We start from the raw sequence: 16,647 nt of genomic DNA, 5'->3' as shown, positions 1-16,647 counted from the left end.
CATGAATTATGGCATCCATAGGTATCTGAATACCCGGATACAAATCTCACGTCTGGGGGGTATGCAAAAAAATATGATGGGTATGCACATACCAAAAAATATCCATTTTGAAAAAAGCTTGAAGACGTACATGTGTATTTTCCCATGGAGACAAAAGATAACTATACCTTCTATTCCCAAGACGATTATATACATACGTATCTAATTATGTATATGACTTCCTATTTTTATGTAAAAAAGAAAGAAGTGCATGTATAAGAAATAAAGTTGGGGACGTACCATGGAGCATGCATGGCCGGACCATTAATTACTATTTTTCCCCTATATTGTTTAATCTGGGCATTAAGTGTCCATATGAAGCAATAATTTGTAATAATTCTTTCCTAATAAAGAGCTAATATGGTTGACCCAATACTGCTAATACTAATTACACATGCACACATTTCAATGTCATTCAACGATTTGTAGGCAAGGTGCTTGGGCACCTAGGTGTCCAAACTGGCGTCCTATATATATATATATATATATATATATATATATATATATATATATTCACAAATCTACGAATGAAAGTCGTTTTGAATGCCGTTTTGTCTTCATCATTTTCACACACACGAATTTGATCGTATCCTGCACAGAGGTCCACAATGGACAAAGGGAATTTGTTTTTGACAGTCACTGAATTCAGCTTGCAACAATCAACACAAAACCGCCAACCACCCTCTTTTTTCTTTACCAGCAAGACAAGGGAAGCATAGGGACTCAAACATGGTTGCAAGACGCCTGCAGCAATCATTTTAGCTACCCGACGCTCGATCTCGTCTTTTTGTTGCGGAGAATATTTGAAGGATGAGAGTTCGGGGCGTATGACCAGGTTCCAGATTCAAAGCATGGTCATAAGCACGATGAGGAGGTAATTCTGAAGGTTGTGCAAAAACATCTGTTTTGTAAAACATTGAGGTCTAGCGGTAGGACGGTACTGATGTTGCCCTGATCCACAATTGCCATTGGCCATACATCATTTACAGTTAAAAGCGTGCTCTTGGTTTGGACGGACGGAAGCCGTGGCTTCGACGGCGCCGTTGCAACCAGCTCTAAATCTAGCCAACCGAGTCGTCGGAACGAATTTCACACCCGTCGCAATGGAATTTTACGGCCGGGTCGAGAGAATTTGGGCGCATGCGGACGCAAGTCTAGGCTGTGGTTACCAAATTGCGAGTGCCCTGGGTAGACTGCAGTGGGAGAGGATTGGGGAATTGGAGGAACAACAGAGAATAAGAGGAACGAACATAGAAGGTGAGAGCGGTTCCGGCGAGCACATTCCAAACCACTTTCCCCTTGGCTTCTTCCTTCGATCCCCCAACCCCCGAGTCCAGATGAGTGAGAGCGGTTCCGGCGAGGACATGACCCACCGCCGCCGCCGCCGCGGCAGCAGCCCGCCTACGGGGCCTGCCTCCCTGCCGGGCGACGGCGATCTCCTCTGGGAGATCCTCCTCCGCCTCCCGCCGCAGCCGTCCTCGCTCCGCCGTCTGCAGGCAATGGCGGCGCCTCGCCACCGACCCCAAATTCCTCCGCCGCTTCCGCGAGCACCACCGCAAGCCGCCGCTCCTCGGCGTCTTCGAGTGCCGCGACGAAGCCGTGGTCTTCACCTCCGTCCTCGACCCTCCCGACCGCATCCGTCCCGAGCGCTTCGACCTGGGACGCTACAGCGGCCGCCGCGACTACACCTTGGCCTGCTGCCGCCACGGTCGCATCCTCGTCTTAGACCATGTGGACGAATACCTCGTCGTGTGCGCCCCCATCACCGGCGAGCAGCGCCGCGTGGCCGTTCCACCCGAGTTCATGACGGGCCCCCTCAACGGGGAGGTGCTCTGCGCTACCGGCGACATTGGCCACGTGCACGGAGAGTGCCACTCCGGCCCCTTCAAGGTGGTCCTGGTGTCCATGATCGGAGAGGATTTTCGACCCATCGCTTGTGTCTACTCCTCTGAGACCGGCTTATGGGGCAGTCTCGTATCAAGTCCATGTTCACCTCCTTTCGGGTATGGTAGAACTGGCAGACTTGTTGGCAACACACTTTACTGGTTGCTTTGGTCTGTTATGCGGGATAGCATACTTGAGTTTGATTTGGAAAATTTGAGTCTGGTTTTGATGGATCAGCCACCCATTGACGATGATTTTCGCCTTGCCGGCTGTCAGATCATCAAGGCTGAGGATGACGCTCTTGGCTTTGCCTATTTGTCTTACCCAAGCTTCCAAATGTGGCAGAGGAATTTCAATGCTCATGGTGTTGCCATATGGGTGCTGTGGAAGACCATCGAATTGCATAGCATTCTTGGGCTTCCTCCTCAGATTCAGAGACCCGCAAGTGAGGTGGTAACTGTTACGGACTCGGACCATGCTGGGAAGATGGGAGTTATACTGAGCTATGCTGAGGATACTGATGTAGTTTTTATATTTGTGGATGCAAATGTCTACAATTCAAGTGTATCCTTGACAACTATCCTTTCACAAGTTTCTATGCGCCAGGTAATTGCTCATCCTTAGTCCTAATATTGTAGGAGCAACCCAATCCAGCTATGTTTCCTACAATGTTGCTCAAACATCTTAACTGTGCCTCTTAAGTCACTAACAAGTTAAGCTTAATCAACAATCGTCCCTTTGATAGATGGACAAAATTTACTCATGGCTTTATTTTTACTTTTATATGTCATCACTAGTTGTATTTATTCTTGGAAGATCCATATCAAATGTCAAATGAGTAAAAAATGCAAAATCAAATGCCACTTAGTTGGCATGTGTGGAATCTCAAACTAGTTGTATTCTTTTATCCGGTACTTCTTTTCTGTTTAACTGTTTTAATTTTGGATTTTTTAGTCAATGATAACAACTTATGTTTACCTTCTTAAATAGGCACATCCATTGCTGGTGGATCTAATGGAGCTGAAAATGCTGCACAACACATTGGATGATTGCTAATGTGCTGAAATGGTTCAGCATGTAAGAACATCTTCTGAATATAGCTTAAGAGATATGGGGAATTCTGTCTTTTTCTCTATGGAAATATGTGGCTGCCAACATGGGTAAAATGCACTCTCAAAATATCGTCAATTTGGCTGTAGAGATTCACGCATGTAAATAACATACACAACAATTAAAATGATGGTAATGCCGAGATAAAATGACTCTTTTTGTTGCAAATGATATCCAGACGTTGAATATCATGTGGATGTTAAAATGATGTGTACCTATATGGGCATTCATAGTGTTCTCCTTGGTTTAGCTTTTTCAAAGTCATTGAATTAGTAGTGCATTTTGTTGTTATAAACATCAGCCATAATGGCCCTACAAGTTGAAGACGAGAAGATTGACGATTTTGCTTTGTCCAGGCATGTGTGGAATCTCAAACTAGTTGTATTCTTTTATCCGGTACTTCTTTTCTGTTTAACTGTTTTAATTTTGGATTTTTTAGTCAATGATAACAACTTTTGTTTACCTTCTTAAATAGGCACAGCCATTGCTGATGGATCTAATGGAGCTGAAAACGCTGCACAACACATTGGATGATTGCTAATGTGCTGAAATGGTTCAGCATGTAAGAACATCTTCTGAATATAGCTTAAGAGATATGGAGAATTATGTCTTTTTCTCTATGGAAATATGTGGCTGCCAACATGGGTAAAATGCACTCTCAAAATATCGTCAATTTGGCTGTAGAGATTCACGCATGTAAATAACATACACAACAATTAAAATGACGGTAATGCCGAGATAAAATGACTCTTTTTGTTGCAAATGATATCCAAACGTTGAATATCATGTGGATGTTAAAATGATGTGTACCTATATGGGCATTCATAGTGTTCTCCTTGGTTTAGCTTTTGCAAAATCATTGAATTAGTAGTGCATTTTGTTGTTATAAACATCAGCCATAATGGCCCTACAAGTTGAAAACGAGAAGATTGACGATTTTGCTTTGTCCAGCTATACATTAGTAGTCAATTTTGTTGTTATAAACATGAATAAGTTGGAGGCTACGTATTGGTATCCAATCAGGTTATTGATGGATTGATGATTTTGCTTTCTCTAGGCGAAGGAACAGCTGCTGCAGTTCTAGCTGGGTCTGTCGCATCGTCTATGTGTTTGGCAGAATTTATAAGTTATCTACCCGAACTTCCTGAACGTGTGCTAAGTTTCTAATGTAACAAGATGCTTTTAAATAGCCTACTATTTTGCTGTATCTCCCGAGTAATATTTTCAGTCGTATTTCATTGTATCTTGTTTATTTTATATGGTTGTGCTTGGCAGCCCTTCTCATCAGCCAGGATTGAGTTTTGGAGTGCATTTTTTACTCAGTTAACCATAATCAAACATACTGAACAAAATCCAATCGATGGTATATGTCCTCCAAGAAAAATCAAGCACCTTTTCAGTTATATCGAGATATACTCACCGTGTAGTATATGTCCTGTATCATGGTAGTAGTAGTGATTGGTTCAACATGATTCACATTGTGGGTTTTAAATTGAGCCATAATGTCTATACAAACATTTACACAACTGGGGAACACAAAAAACTCCATATGCACCGGATGCCTCTATACATACATTCACACAACTGAGGAACATAAAAATCCATATGAACCGGAAGCAAAGATATGGATGTCGTACAGGAGGAAACTTAGGTGCTTGCAAACCTCATGGGAAAACAAGTGCTTATCTTTAGTACTCCCTCCATAAAGATAACTAAAGGAGTGATCTAAATGCTTTTTGTCATATTTTGTTCGACAACTGCTTCTTACAAAGTATATTGGTGACATTTAAGGTAGCAAAAGATGCCATTGGTGTCGAGCGTGCAGGCCAGGGCTTTGTAGCTGAGCCACACAGCGGTTCCACCCGTAACTTAAAAAAAATCATAAGTAAATTAAAAAATGAAGTAAATATGCTAAAGAGCATGCAAAAAATCATGGTGAAACAACATTCAAGGAGCTCTACACAAAAAGAAAAACGAGTCTTCAAGCCACACTACATCTTTATTCTTGGTTTTAACTCGGATGCAATGTATAGCATAAGTCCTATAGCCAACAGAGCAGAGATGGTTTACACGCCCCGAGCCTTAGCGATTAGCAATAATTAGTCATGGTATCAGATGCAACATTTGCTTCTAGAGACTAGTTCTGGCCATTAGATAAGGTCCACAAAAAGCTTGATAATACAATACAAAAACTACTACTAAAGAAACAGATATATATTGTGATCCGCAGAAGACAAGGCACACTGCATATATTTTACAAGGAACCCTGCTGCAAATAGCTTGCACCAGGAAACGGAAAAAGAAGAAAGCCTCGTGATTATTTCCAGCTGCCTTCAAAGTTGGCGGCTCCAGGCAATATAAGCGTATGTTGTCCACGCTAGAAATTCAACCTTGTACTACCCAACAAGAATCAGACCATGTTAATTTACCTCTTCTGACAGAGGGCTTTCCATATATAAGAACCATCAAGCTGAACCGGTTAACCCGGTTGCCTTCCGCTCCAACCAAAAATTTGCTGGGCTATGGGGGGTTGATCAATCAAGAGCTTTTGCCTCCAAAGCTGCCGAATCCACCCCAGCTAGAGCCAGAGCTACCAGAGTTGCTACCAAACCCGCCAGACCGCCCTGAACCAGAACTCCCAAACCCACCACTTGAGCCGAATCCACCTCCACCACCACCTGATCGGCCAAACCCTGAATCACCGAATCCACCACCACCACCTGATCGGCCAAACCCTGAATCGCCAAATCCACCACCTCCGCCGCCGCCTGACCGACCAAACCCACCACCTGAACGACCAAAACCGGAATCACCAAACCCGCTACCTCTGCTGGAAGAGTTGCCAAAACCACCACCGCGGCCACCAAAACCACCACCACGTGAGCGCCCACCTCCACCTCCACCTCCGAACGAATCATAACCACTAGCCATTGTCAAGTCAGAACCTTCAACATTGATCTTTGGAAGCTGCAAAAAAGAGAACACATTGAGCATAAATGCCATAAGAAAAAACTCAAGCAGCGACTTTAAATGACACAAAATCTCACCTCTGTAAACTTGCCTCCAACGTCATTCTCGATGCCCCTGACAGCTCTACTTTGGTTGTAGCTGTACATCACAATTGCAGTGCCTTTCTTCCCAGCACGGCCAGTACGGCCAGACCTGTGAACAAATATCTCTGAATTGTTTGGCAATTCATAGTGTATCACCTGAAACAAGGAAACACAGCCAGTCAAGGGGTTTGACAGCAGATGTTGCAATGAGATAATGTTGCCAGCTTTAAACAGATTAATAATGCAGTTCTAAATGACAAAAGGAAAGGTAATGACAGAAAAACACTAACCAGATCCACATTTGGAATATCCAAACCACGAGCAGCAACATCAGTGGCAATCAAAGTATTAAAGCGCCCTTCACGAAATCCTTGAAGTGTCCTCTCTCTCTGTTGTTGTGTAATATCTCCATGAAGAGCCTGACACTGGACACTTCGACTCATAGTGAATGACAACCGATCAGCATCCCTTTTTGTTTGCGTAAATACAATGCACTTGCCACCTTTAGCATGGTCCTGCAATGAACTCACACACACATTACGTCATAGAGTGCAGAAAGAAACTTAGATAGCACTTAAGAAAAAAATATTCCATTGATACTACAGAGAAAACATCCTTGCCTGAATCAATTGCCCAAGGACAGCAGGTTTTGCATGATTCTCTGTAGCAATAGACAACAGAGAAATCCCTTCTGCCAGCTTCTGGTCATCTTCACCCACCTAGAAAAGAAATAGTATCATAAACCAAATCCAGCTAGTAGCTATGTATTTTCTTAATTAAACAATGTGCTTATGATGTCATGCAGGTGCAACAAAGAGCAAACTTAACCCATAAATGTTACTTAGTTCATAACTTTGAAGTTTATTAACTTCAAAAATGATTTAACGCTATACAAATCTTCAGGGAAAGACTAAAGAGTTGCAGGCACATCCACACATATTATCAAAACCTGAAATTGACTATGCAAGTTTTCAAAAAAAAAAGGTGTCTTTGGCATTTACACCACCAGAATAATTTTCTTAATCCTCTTGATACTAACACTAATGCTTATCTTACTAGAAAAGACGCAACAAAAGTCCAAGCCTAACATAACAAAATTGAAGTTACTTCTCATGATAAGTTCCAATGCAAGTAGAGACAGCAAATGCATGACAAATAAGGTCAGATATGGATACACAAATTTTGCAATGAAATCAAAGTTGCAGTGTTCAGTAAAACATGGGTAAGCATCACTCACAAGATCAACTATGACAGGATCTTTGAGGTACTTCTGCATCAGCTTGCGTATCCAGGGTGGCATTGTCGCGGAGAACATCAAGGTTTGACGTTTGGCAGGCACATTTTGCAAAATTTCCTCAACAGCTTCATCAAAACCCACTGACAGCATCTGGTCTGCTTCATCGAGAACAACAAACTGGACATTTGACAAATTCAGAGCACGTCTATTTAGCAGATCAATTACCCGTCCAGGTGTCCCAACAACTACATCAACACCCTGGCTAAGTACTTTCATTTGTTGCTGAATTGGAGTGCCTCCATATACACAGAGTGTATCCAGCCGGGAAGAATCAACAAATTCTTTCTCAACTTGTTTTGCAAGTTCCCGTGTTGGTGCCAAACATATCGCCAGGGGATATATTCCAGGTCTGTGAATCCAGAGATTCAATTGAGGTGACAATGCAACACAAGATGGCACTAAAAGGAGTAGAGGGAAAATGAATAATGATTGATGCAAAAAATGTCCAAACTTACTTGTTAGCTGCGTTATGGCGAATAATTGCATCCATTATGGGGATTCCAAATGCCAAAGTTTTCCCTGTCCCCGTTTTGGCACGGCCAACCATATCCTTGCCTTGCATTGCTGGCTCAAGGACAGCTCTCTACACATCACAGCAAAAGGAAGGGGATTTTAACATCCAAAACACAAGGCATCCACTAATGGTGTGATCATGTAAGCAGTAAACAATCTACCCTACTGCCAGGAGAATATTGAAAGATGACAAACATAAAGGTACGCACAAACAGATAAAAAATTGGACCTATACAGGGATGGTTTGATTGACTCAATCTAGAAGCAGAAGTAAAAAAAACAGCTGAGCATGCATAACTATTATCACAAGAGAAAGGGACACGCAAGCACATAATAATACTGAGTGATAATCGCAACTGCTGAACAATATGATGCAACCTTAAATTTTTTGTCTCTCGTTAGAAATTACACATTAATTAATTAAGGTTCCATAGACTAACTTATATAGTGTATAAATTTCACTGGCAATAAAACATCTGTCCATTCAGAACGAACCAAAAGATCACAGTTGCCTCGCATAGGGCAGTGAGGTAGTGGAAAACCACACAAAACTATCATAGTGGGGAAGAACTGCTCCGCAGTTCCGCGCATCGGAGCAAGCCTCCATCTGAGCTATGTTCAGAATTAATTAACTGCGGAGAAGTTACAACATTCCAAAAAGAGGAAATGTTCTCGTTCCTACAGGACACAATTAACTGGGCAGCAATCAATCAAGCAGTAGCCCCAGAGAGCAAACAAACCACGGACGATCAAAGGAGGTAGTAATCACGTTCCAATCGAAGAGAGGGGGAAAAGGCTGCGTGCCTGCCTGCTCCCCTTACCTGGATGGGGAACAGCTTGGTGATGCCCTTGGCGGAGAGCTTGTCGACGATCTCGGACGAGATCCCGAGCTTTGCGATCTCAAGCCCCTCCTCCTTGGCGCCGGCGCCGGCCCCAGCCACGCCCCCCGCGGGCTTCCTCTTATCGTCGTAGTTCCACCCCTCGTCCGCCGCGAACTGAGCGTGCGCCCCGGCCCGCGCGGCCCCCGTCTCCCGGAACCCGAGCGGGGCCGGCCTGGAGTGGAACCACATCGCCGGCGGCGGGAGCGGCGACCTTGGGGGCAGGACCGACGCCGACGCCCCGGCGGCGGAGGGGCCCGCCGGGTGCTGCAGCAGCGCGGCCAGGATGGCCGACGCGGCGCGCCTCCGGAGGGGATCCGCGCGGCGGATCATGGCGTACATCCTGGCTGGCCCTGGCTGCGGCGGCGGCTAGGGTTTATGGCGGCGGCGGGGTTTAGGGTTCTGGGGAGGAGGAGGGGGGGACGAGGAGTGGAGAGGGGGAGAGAGGGAATGGGGTTGGGTTAATAGCCAGGCACCACGAGAGATATTTCTGCGGCTCCGGCGCGCGCGTACGGGGCGGAAATATCCCCTGCTCCCACGGACACCGACGGGTGGGGTCAGGAAGTCACCACCCAGGCGGGCCCCATCTGTACGTGAAACGATGGAGGTTGCCTGGGGTTGTTGCGGGTGCCTCTAGCAGTAGCTGGGGTGAGTGAAGAGGTTACGCGGGAGTGCGGAGGGGAGGTGAGACGTAGGGAATGACTTGTGGAGCCACGAGCTTGGCGTGCCCGGGTGTCAGTGGGTTAAGGGCAGGAGGAGGTTTATGACGACGCATTGCTTGGAGGAAAAGCTATGGCGGTTTAGGAGGCCCTGGGCTTATTGCTCGGCTGGGTTGTTTCGCATGGGCTGTTGAATGTCGTGCGAATTCTTTTGAATGGGCCGGTTGTCAGGTGCCCAAAATTATTTTAGTTTGTAGTTTAATTATTTTTTTCAGGAGTAAACATGCTCAAATTTATATAGCGTTTGTACTCCCTCCGGTCCTTTTTACTTTGCATATAAGAATTGTCTGAAGTCAAACTCCACAAAGTTTGACCATATTTATAAGAAAAAATATCAGCATCTACCATGCTAAAGTTATACAATATGAAATTTTAATTCGTGACGCATCTACTGGTATTGATTTCACATTGTGAATGTTGATATTTTTTCTATAAAGTTGGTCAAAGTTTACGAAGCTTGACTTCGGACAAATCTTATATGCGAACTAAAAAGGACCGGAGGAAGTAAGTGTTGTGATCAAGAATTAGCTCTTAGCTTCAACAGTCACGACCATAGAAATCTCTACTCCTAATGTCTCAGTTGGTAGGTCGCGTTCCGGGTTTTATTTTCGTCCCACCTCACCCGGTCTTTTTTGGTACTTCTTTGGTACTTCCTCCCACCTCCCACTCAGCCGCAATGAACCAAAAAAACCGTCCAGCCGAGTACCCCAGCCGCCCCCACGCGCCCAATCTTCTGTCGCATCCAACTAACCCGAACGAAAAAAAACCCAGCTAAAGCAAGCCGGCGAAAATTAACCAGCGAAAAAAATCGCCCCACTCTGCGCCCTCGAGCGAGGTTTCGTGCCCTCGAGCGAGAAACAGTCGCCCGACTCTGTTCCCTCCTTCGCCCGCCGCCTCCCTTCGTCCCTTCACCGCCGCCGCCCGTCGTCCCTTCGCCGCCCCTGCTCCATCCATTCACCATCGCCCTGGCACTGATCCGGCGCGTAAATCGCACATCACAAGCGCCGACCTCCACTGATCCGGCGCTGGTCCCGGCGCCGATCCTGGTCAGGACCCGTCGCCGGAGACATCCAGGACGTCCAGGATCCGGCTACACCTTTCACCAGCCGCCGCCGAGGAGCCCTACGCCGTAGCCAAGATCCGAGAGGAGCAGCCGTCGCCGAGATCTGAGAGGGGCAGCCGCCGCCGAGGTTCGAGAGGAGCTGGCCACCACGACCTCCCTCCCCAGCCAGCCGCCACCACCTCCTCCCTCACCCCCTCCCCCACGTGCCTGGCATAGGTGGGTCTCAGCCTCCCTCCTACCTCCGTCCAAGGCTAGGAACTCCCCTCCCCTCCCGATCTCCTCCCTTCGTCCAAGGCCACGAGCTCCCCTCCCCTACCCGATGTGATGAAGAGAGGGCCAGGCCTTGCCACTCCGGTGTTCGATGTGGCCAGATCCAGCCGGGGGACTCGCCGCAGAGCCTCCATGTCGGCGGAGCAGCAGCAGCCCAACAGAAGGTGGGTGCCCAATCCGTTTTTTGTTCATAGATTTCTATTGTAGTTTAATTTACTTGACATTTTGCCAAGTCATAGTTTTAGGACTATCACAACATATGTATTACTTTGCACCCATGTCCTCTGTCAAATTTGTTCAGTTCAAAGCATTAAGACTATGACCAGCTATCCAATTTGCAGTCCAGATATATTGTTTCCTTAATCAGCAATGCAAATTTGGGGCAGCTTCAATTTTCTTGTCTGATTTTATTTTGCAATCTATAATCTGAACTGAAAGGCAGGGGTACATGCGCGCATGTTTTGTAGTTGACTAACCATTAGTAATGCAAATTAGGAGCCCCTTTAATTTCTGTGAGCTGCAAGTGCAGTTGACCAATAATCTCATACTTGCTCATAAGCTGGTGAACTGAATCAACACGCCTCTTTTGGTTCCAACAAAAAAATTCCATGCTTAGGACTGTAAAATTACTTCTGTGTAATGTTCATATGGGTCCGGAGGACATTTTACACTTGATGTTTACTTGTGCACGAGCGAAGCAAGTCTGAGCTGCCCTGGGTCTTCTAGAAATTATTGAAGAAGCGTCACGTATCGATAGATCTGGATGCTTTGTGTTGGAAGAGCTGCTGCGTCGGACTATCATAGTTCATATCATAATGTTGATGCCTCTTTTGATATAGCGCTCAAATAAGATTAGGAGGAAGGGCATCACACTCTCCGAGAGCAAACAAGATACCACGTACCGATCCTGTCAGTGCATGTAATATCACTATGTTGTATTAATAAATCTGCCTAATGTTGTATTAACAAATCTGTCTTTTCTTTTTTCACATCGTGTAGGATTTAGAATTATGACAAGGAGTCAGGGACACAATCAGATTTATACCATCCGTTGTGATGATACAAGGAAAGTAAACATATACGCATATTGTGTTCAACGTGATGATACAAGCGAAAGATGGCCTACGCCGCCAACTGATCTGCGCCAGCGTGGAAGGAGTGTTCAAAAGCAGCAGGAACAGTTGTTCCACTGCTGGTCAGAGGGAGAGCTTGGCAAGGGAGATAGAGGGAGCTCTACAACCACGATCTTGGCATACAACCCGATGGCATCATGCCCACTTAAGCTTCTTCCATGTTCCAATTCTTGCATTTGTTGGTCTTTTACTGTCAGAGCTTACGAAATCCATTACAAATGGAGGTGAGGCCAAGTCGTGAACTTGCTGAGACGTCTTTGGCTTGAATTCTAAGGCTTGAATCTAAATGGAGGTGAGGCCAAGTCTTGAACGAATACTAAGGTTTGCATCTTTTATAAAGCTTGACAATTACTGTGTAGTTTCAGTTAACATGATAGTCACGCGTGGTGAATCTCTTTTCTTGTCCAGAGATTTCACGAATCCATTATTGCCTACAGAACAACATCCTAGGGCTCTCCCATCTTGATTCTCTTTATTTTGCTATATCTCAGCTATTACATACATCATTTATGCTCTGAAGCTAACCATTATATGCTTTGATTGGTTGCCTATTTGTCATTAGTTATTCTGTTTTGGCGGAATTACTATATTATCAAATTTGAGTGTTCAACAACTTGCAGAAGTAATTACATGCCAAATTTCTAAATCTTAGTTCATATGCAGCTGGAAGAATTCCACGATAGACCATTGCTTCAAGGTTGGGAGCGGCCACAACATAATTGACATCAAAACCAGATCTGGGTCCTACATATCCGGTCTTGCTCGGTGAGATTTCTATTTTCCAATCCGTTATATACCTATGATTTATTTGCTACATGAGGTAGTGGCGGGATCACCTTTACAATGCCAAATTATATTTCTATTTCTATAGTATTAGCTACTAGCCAACAGCATGTGTTTACACTCTCATCAGTTAACAGAGTGATTAGTCATAGTAAACTATGTGTCAGCTTATGTGAGTCCAATCGATCTATATTTTACCGGCATTCCCCATTGTGTAAATTGGGATTATTTGCACCAACCTTCATACACTCCTAAAAAATGGTAGGGAAGACAAGCAAATAGGCACCAGTGGAGCTATGGCAAGGCTCAAAGGGCCATGGCCCGCCCTGGGCTAGAGTGAAAAGGAGTTTTACATGAAGTTTATCCCACAATATTGCATTGATTTTTAGTTTGGTGGTGCTATTTGCACTATCCAGCCCGCCAACATTTTTTAGGTAACTCCGCCACTGCAAATAGGTATCACGATGGTTGCTGCCTAGAGGGAAGTGAGAAGAAGAGAAGACACAACATGGAGAGGAAGACAATCAGATATATCACTTGTTGCTTTACATCTTTTGTTTGAGCCTTGCTACCTGATTGCTCTTGCAATTGAGGTTTTCCAGTGAGCGTTTTATTACATAGATAGGCTCTTTCTGATGACACCAAGGCTACGACAATGAGTAGGCATGCTCTTTTAAAAATGGGTAGGCATACTCTTTTCAAAATGAGTAGGCATCTTTCCTTTCTGAATAATGGTAACATTAATTTGTTTACTTGTTAAGATTTCCCTTGAATGACTTACTATTGTTATGCACTTATGTTGAATGAAATTTTATCCATTTGGTAGTATCCTACAATGGTTTACAGATGGTGTGGCTCATTGCACTAAGATGATCGATCAGAGTCCTCAATACATATCGATGACGCCTCCTCAAGATTCACTTCTTCGTAGCCCCCAACCTTGGTATAGTATAAAAACCTACAAATAAATCAGAAGAATAGGCAATTATCGGATGCTTATGTTTGTTGGTGTAGTAGCCCTCTTAAGTCCAGTCCTAGAGAAGTGTGTCGTAGAAGCATATCAGGAAGACATGGACGTGGATATGCATTATGGTTGTATTATGGACGTGGATATGGTCGCTATATTAGCTATATCTTTTACATATTTTTCTGAGTTTGTTCTCAGGGGTGGGTCGTGGCTACCTGATAACGGTCCAATTTGGTTGTTTTATGATTTTGTCAAGATATTTCACACCATACGGATTAACTATCACCAGTTTTAGTTAATGATTCCTGATATTTATCTCCCAATGGTTATCCGTCCGCACAGTTGCATGCAACTACAAGTAAACTAATTTTTTAACTTCCATTTCTTGATCAATTGACATTGGAAAATTAGCACTATTAACGCACTCTTTGTAGAACACTGCTAATACACTAAAATCTATTTGAAACTTATTTTCTGGAATACAAAGATTACTTTTTGATATATGTGAAATATAAACTCCTCTACACTAGAAGCACAAAGAAACATGAAATGGAACCCCACCTTGAAACACGTAAAAACAGATATGATGTTGATCTATGATATACCCCATTAACTGCAAAATTTAGCATGATGATGATGGAAGAAAGTTTTAATCAAGGTGTTATTTTCGAGCAAAAACCCAACATTTTATTATTTTCCCTTGATTGCATGCCTCATTATTTAATCACCGATGCACATATGCTACCTTCATGTTTCAATCATATTTACTTACTCTTCCAAGGAATTTATGGCCAGATGTGTTCAAATGCCTTTATCTTTTGAACATGTTTTCATATGAATGAACTGTGGTGCTTTTACTTTTCATTAAGGTTGCTCGACCAAGGTTGTTCGGTGATTGTGTGCACTCCACATGCATCGCCTTTGTCGAGTAAGAAAAACATGTTTTATCTCTGATTATTTCCACATAATCTTCTTTCGGTTATTTGATTTTCTTTACGTTTGTCCCCTTATGCTCCTCTTATTCCCTCAATAAAGTTTGGCCTTGTAGCAACGCACGGGGACATACCTCGACAATAGCTATTTCAAAAAAAGAAGCAAAAGGAGCGCATGATATATACCATTTCATATACCATAGCAGCAAAAACACATTGTGGTGGTCGCGCTAAGCTACGACGATGTGCATTCCTTAGCACCGGGAATTGGCCTAGGATGTCGTGGAGGGGAGAGGAGGGGGCGGGTGACACCGTGGAGGGAAGGAGAGATGGCGGTGAGAGGAAGGTGCGGGTTGAATGACGTGGCGTTGAGGGGAGGCAGCAGCAAGAGGCCATGGCGAGGAGAGATTGTGGCGACGAAGCCGTGACAAGGAGAGCAGGCCGGGAGAATGAGATGTGAGTGTGAACGTTCTGCCATGCAATGAGAGTCAGAGATTGAACTGTTTTGTTTATTGTAAGGTGAGAAGAAAAGGAGCTGTTGTTTGCTTTTTTTGTGGGAAAAGCGACTGTTTGTTGTGAGAAAAATATCACATACCTTTTTATACAGTGAAAAATAACACATACCCTAGCCAGTCATTTCTGGAGAATAATTACCAAATGAGTTCCTTACTAAAATTCGGATGCGACTTACTCTACTAAAAAGCAGATGCCACTCACTCCGATTACATATATTGTATATGGGCTTATCTTATTTTTTTATTTTAATATGTGTTTATATATCGCTTTTGTTGATTAGAGATAAGAACTATGGCTTCGGATGATGCTTTGAAAATGTCAATTGATAAGGCTTTATGATTGGCGGACTGAAAACTCCACAATTAGAAGAGACATATATAAATAGTGGTTCTTCTTTATATATTTGTTTCACATGACAATATAGAAGATGTATTTTCATATATGCTTATTTTTCCAGAGTATGAGAGAGATGAAGATGTATGATGTCGACATTCAAAATGAATCGTTTGACAAGGTTTCCAGCATGGTGTTGTTGGAAGTGGCCTAAAGTTCACCGAATTATATACAATAATACACGTATATATGTGCAATCAGAATAAAAGATTAAAAGGCCCGTGGCAACGCACGGGCACTCTACTAGTGAAGAGATAGTTCCTGAGCTTCACAATATCGTGAGGCCGCAAGCGCCCTTCTTGGTCTTTCTGTATGGAACAAAGATGGAAGGGAGGAAAGCTAAGGCCAACTACAATGCACTGACCCATTTTGTCTCGCTGTGTCTGTTTGGGTCTGCATGGACAAAAAGCACAGATGAACGCAGCAACCCATTTCATTTGTATGTCTATTTGTGCTCGTTTTGACCCATTTTCACTCCAAATTTAAAAAGAAAGTTGACAAACTTAAAGAGTGTTCATGGTTTTTGAAAAGGAAGTTCACAAACTTAAAAGGTTCATGAATTTGAAAGAAAAAAAAAGTTCATCGATATTGAAAAAAATTCATCAAATTTTTTGAAGAAGCTCATTGCATTGGAAAACTTCCAGGCAGGAAAATATTGCTTTTGCGAAAAACACAAAAAATAAAAAAACATTGATTTTGAAAGAAAGTTCATCGATTGTGAAAAAAAAAATCATTGATTTGAAAAATGTTAACAAAAGCAGGTAAATATTATCATTTTCTTAAAGTTCATTGAATTTTAAAAATAAGTTCATGCAATTTGAAAAAAAATCCCAGTTCGAAACGCAAAAATAAACAAACAGAAAAACAAATGGGCCGGACTGCGAACTGGACCTAGTGTATAGGGAGTGTGTGCCCTGTACGGATTACCCTATAAACGGCGCTCCCCCTGCCTCCCTCAAAATACCTTTTAAATGGCGCTTAAGGCGCCGATTAGGAAACGCCTGTGACAAAACCAAGGACACCTATGCAAAAGCCAACCACCGAAATCATTAGTTGAGGAGTGTTGGAGAACGCAGTAATTTCAAAAAAAATCCTAC

General features: G+C 43.6%; 2 protein-coding genes and 1 long non-coding RNA gene across 12 annotated transcripts; 2 read left to right on the top strand and 1 right to left on the bottom strand.

The window, feature by feature from the left end:
* Positions 1-718: 718 nt before the first annotated feature.
* LOC125507816 lies at positions 719-5,394 on the top strand. 9 transcript variants are annotated; one of them, XR_007283044.1, is made up of 4 exons: positions 719-2,529; positions 2,914-3,000; positions 3,390-3,429; positions 3,509-3,746. XR_007283044.1 is itself a non-coding variant. In XM_048672325.1 (3 exons), the coding sequence occupies exons 1-2, from the start codon at positions 1,843-1,845 to the stop codon at positions 2,977-2,979; spliced, it is 753 nt and encodes a 250-aa protein (XP_048528282.1). In that variant the 5' UTR covers positions 719-1,842; the 3' UTR covers positions 2,980-3,000; positions 4,091-5,394. The 9 variants fall into 9 exon arrangements, 3 of the variants coding, with proteins under 3 accessions (XP_048528282.1, XP_048528281.1, XP_048528280.1); XR_007283043.1 differs by having other exon boundaries at positions 720-2,529; positions 2,914-3,083; XM_048672325.1 differs by lacking the exons at positions 3,390-3,429; positions 3,509-3,746 and adding an exon at positions 4,091-5,394.
* LOC125507815 (DEAD-box ATP-dependent RNA helicase 9-like) lies at positions 5,116-9,224 on the bottom strand. Its single transcript, XM_048672322.1, has 7 exons — positions 8,718-9,224; positions 7,839-7,966; positions 7,324-7,732; positions 6,707-6,805; positions 6,377-6,601; positions 6,081-6,242; positions 5,116-6,000 (listed from the first exon to the last, which is right to left on the bottom strand). The coding sequence occupies exons 1-7, from the start codon at positions 9,114-9,116 to the stop codon at positions 5,572-5,574; spliced, it is 1,851 nt and encodes a 616-aa protein (XP_048528279.1). The 5' UTR covers positions 9,117-9,224; the 3' UTR covers positions 5,116-5,571.
* A 1,068-nt stretch (positions 9,225-10,292) lies between these two features.
* Positions 10,293-13,886, top strand: LOC125507814. 2 transcript variants are annotated; one of them, XR_007283038.1, is made up of 4 exons: positions 10,293-10,990; positions 11,826-12,280; positions 12,623-12,724; positions 13,569-13,886. It is a non-coding gene; the product is annotated as an uncharacterized LOC125507814 (long non-coding RNA). The 2 variants fall into 2 exon arrangements; XR_007283037.1 differs by having other exon boundaries at positions 10,295-10,990; positions 11,826-12,251.
* The last annotated feature ends 2,761 nt before the right edge of the window (positions 13,887-16,647 follow it).

Source organism: Triticum urartu, chromosome 5, assembly GCF_003073215.2.
Source record: "Triticum urartu cultivar G1812 chromosome 5, Tu2.1, whole genome shotgun sequence".
Taxonomy (NCBI): Eukaryota; Viridiplantae; Streptophyta; class Magnoliopsida; order Poales; family Poaceae; genus Triticum; species Triticum urartu.
This window is presented reverse-complemented; position numbering and strand designations above follow the sequence as displayed.